At 37.7% G+C, this 3,578-nt stretch overlaps 1 protein-coding gene across 1 annotated transcript; it reads right to left on the bottom strand.

Annotated features, from left to right (window-relative positions):
• Window positions 1-582: 582 nt before the first annotated feature.
• LOC148565348 (uncharacterized) lies at window positions 583-2,372 on the bottom strand. The gene is made up of 4 exons (XM_088487151.1): window positions 2,237-2,372; window positions 1,418-2,181; window positions 929-1,102; window positions 583-771 (listed from the first exon to the last, which is right to left on the bottom strand). Exons 1-4 carry the CDS (start codon window positions 2,370-2,372, stop codon window positions 583-585), a joined length of 1,263 nt encoding a protein of 420 aa, XP_088343277.1.
• Between the last annotated feature and the right edge of the window lie 1,206 nt (window positions 2,373-3,578).

Raw genomic sequence — 3,578 nt, 5'->3', positions numbered from 1 at the left:
AGCAGTATATATCCATGAACTACTTGAGAAGTTTCCTTTTGAGAAACAATCATTATCAAGGTGAATAATAATCGAAAAAGTATAAGGAAATAATATATTTTTTTGAATAATATAAATAATAGGTTAAAAAAGAATGTTAATTTTAAATTTTAAAATTTAAATTTTAAATTAATTAAGTTTATTCATGTTTAGTAGATTTGGGATGTAATCTATTTTTTACATTGTTTACAATTTTTATTGTCTATCTAGCAAAATTGATAATAAGACTTTTTTATTTAAATAAAATAAACCACTTCTAAAATTACTTGATTCCCTAAAGCAATTTTTGAAATGTGAATATCCTATTTCTAATATTATATAAATCGTTCCAGGACATTGTGGCTTATATAATATGTTAATCACTACATCCTAGGACAATTTATGCATAAATGGCTTCTAAAGAATAACATATCAATCGTCTCAGGATAGCCAACTTTACCAATTTGTAAGTAAATCATTCTAGGATGGGAGGATTTATGTGTTTTAAAGCTAAACCACAAAAGGATTCATAAGTGTCTGACAAGTTTCTTGCCTGGACCCGAGCTATGTCTCTGCTTCTCTTTCTTCCCTGACAAAGTGCTCGGCCAAATGCCCATATGTTGACTTAACAAGTGAACCCACTGGTAGGTTACGTGTTCCCTTTAGAAAGACGTTAATGTACTTAGAGATGTTGTCATATGCTCGAATCGGTAGCCGCCATCCCAATACTGAGTCCACAACTCTAACCCGATCCTGTTGCACCAATCAACCATTGCCAGGTCTTTATGCCTAAGGATATCCATGTAATATTGATGCTCTTGTTCAGTCTTCATATATGCAACATTCACAAGGATCTTTCGAGCATTCTTAGACTTGAAGTTTAGTGCGAAATTAGCAACGATGGGCTTGCACAGAATGCACGATATGCTATAGGCGGGAGCCACCCACCATCTCTGACAACCAAGGCAGCCTTGATTGCGTTGTGACGGTCAGAGATCACTAAAATGCCGGGCTGAGGAGTCACATGCTGGCGAAGGTGACTTAGGAAAAACTTCCACGAGTCTGTGTTCTCGCCCTCAACTAACTGAAATGCAAGAAGGAGAATGTTTGAGTTTTCATATTGAGCAATTGCCACCGGTAAAGTACCTCCATATTTGCCATATAAATGAGTATCATTGATAGATATCAGTAGCTTGCAATACTTGAAGGCCTCAACACACGGAGAAAACATCCAAAACAATCGACGAAAAAAACTCTTGTTCCATCAACCATATTACCTGCCCTAACTAGTGATGTACGCAACACTGCTATAGTGCCAGACATATATCTAAACCTCGATGATCCACCTTGGAATCAGGTTGTAAGACTCCTCCTATTCTCCATATATTTGAGCAATCACCTTCTGCTTAGTCATCCACACCTTTCTGTAACTGGGCTTGAAACAAAATTTTGATAAGACCATATTCTGCAATACTTTAACGGATGTCGATGCATCCACCATGACTAACGATAGAATTGATGCACAGATGACATAATAATCGAGCTGCTTGTGATAAGTGAATATCTCTGTCCCATTGTACTTTCTAACTTTCCAGTAGCCTTTCCTCTGCCGCATAGTCACGCATATCAGCCAATTACATTTATTCCCGAATTGCACACACTTCCTATGATACTTCAATTGATCAGGCTCAAACACTTTATACTCAATGCCACGACGAATATTATAACTCTTCACTGTCAGTACAACTTTTTCTTTGTTTTCGAACCACTGACCAATTTGAAACTTATCTGTTTTAAGAATACCAAGCTTGTTTTCGTGAATAGTAGGCAGTTGGTGATCTGAAAATGTAGATCGATTCATTGTCTCAATATCCAAATTAGAGAAGTATGGAGGGTACTGTTGTGTCTGAGAGCTTGACTGGGCTTGTTCTCTCTCGACACGTGTTGTGTCTTCCTTGCCATTACTGTCATCACCAATAATGGGTGGTTCTAAATCTGAACCATCATTGCCTATAGCCTCTACAAGTGGATCTTTATCTCTGACCTCCATAACTTCCAATGCACCGTCTAATATAGGTGCTACTCTCACTACAACTGCAAGCTCTCCAAAGGTACGCACATTACCCAAGTCATCTGAATTATCTGCTTGAGCGGGCAAATTTGCTGTAAATGATGGCGATGAAACATAGGCAGTCGCTAGAACTCCCTTCTATCACACCGGTTGGTGGATTTGGAGCAGATCCACCAGAGCTACCTTCTACATCAATTATTCTCGCAAAAAACTCTATAGCACCCAAATCTGAAAATCTTGCTTGACTGTGAAATATAACACACATGTCGTCATTGCCAAACATCTCATACTTTCCAAACTTAACATAAGTATGCCTCAGTAAGATAGGAATATGAAAAAATACTTGCTTTACATGTTTTTTGCTGCACTTTCCTAACTTTTGTATTATACTATTCTGTAAATCCGTCAAACTTGTTGACGGATTCACAAACATACCAATCTGCTTTTTACTAGAGAACGTAACACCCTTATTTGTGTTTTCATTAATTTATCTTCAATGATGAATGATAAACCACTATTTTATGGTTTATCTTGTGCTAAATTGAGTGGTTCTTATCAGTTATTTGCACACTTATTCATACAAATTGCATGGTTTTACAAATCTTTCCAATTTTGTTCTATGATTGAAACCTGCTTCCTAAGCCTTTATTATCCTCTTTATACCATTCGATGCCGTGATCTGTGTGTTAAGTATTTTCAGGCTATATAAGGCAGGAATTGCTTAGAGGATGGAGAGGAAGCTTGCAAAAATGGAAGAAACACAAGAAACAAAGGAGATGACCAGCGAGGATCGACGCACATGCATGGCTCACGCGTGCGCGTGACTTGAAGCTTTTCATAGCGACGCGTACGTGTAACTGACGCATACGCATGACAAGCAAAATTGTACAGCGACGCGTGTGCGTGACTGATGCACACGCGTGACACACACAGAAGACCATCGATGCGTACGCGTGACTTACGCGTACGCATGACGTGCGCCACGTGAAGAAATTGCAGAAGATGCTGGGGGCAATTTTTAGCTGGTTTTGGACCCATTTTTCGGCCCAGAAACACAGACTAGAGCCAGGGGACAAGCAGAGACTCAAGACACATTCACATTTACACAATTTTAGTTTTAGTTTTGAATCTTAGAGAGAAAAAAACTACTACTTCCTCTAGGGTTCCTCACATTCATAGATTTCTAGTTTTATGCTTTTGGATTAGATATTGAGAAGAGTTACTACCTCCGTTTGAAGTCTTTGTCATTACAGTTTGCTTTCCTATTTCCTTACTCTTTTACTTTCCATTCAGTTTGTTCAGAGTTACATATGGATATCTTCAATTTTGAAATTTATTAATGCAAAGAGTTATTTTTACCTTTAATTAATTTTCTTTTATTACTTCACTTGAAATACCATGTCTTCCATCTACCCCCTTTACATGTTTATGAAAATGGCATTCATGTCAATGGAGTAGACTCCCAACTTGACTTGGGAGTTGATTAATA

This window comes from Arachis ipaensis, chromosome B5 (assembly GCF_059453495.1).
Source record: "Arachis ipaensis isolate K30076 ecotype BB chromosome B5, ASM5945349v1, whole genome shotgun sequence".
In the NCBI taxonomy this organism is placed as follows: Eukaryota; Viridiplantae; Streptophyta; class Magnoliopsida; order Fabales; family Fabaceae; genus Arachis; species Arachis ipaensis.
Note: the sequence above shows the minus strand (reverse complement) of the source record. Positions and strands in the feature narration are given on the sequence as shown.

Coding starts and splice junctions, on each gene's coding strand:
- LOC148565348 (XM_088487151.1), bottom strand. CDS start 2,372: ATGTTTGGCAATGACGACATGTGTGTTATATTTCACAGTCAAGCAAGA. Junction 2,182..2,236: donor TGCTCCAAATCCACCAACCG/GTGTGATAGAAG, acceptor CATCATTTACAG/CAAATTTGCCCGCTCAAGCA. Junction 1,103..1,417: donor TGTGGATGACTAAGCAGAAG/GTGATTGCTCAA, acceptor CTTGCATTTCAG/TTAGTTGAGGGCGAGAACAC.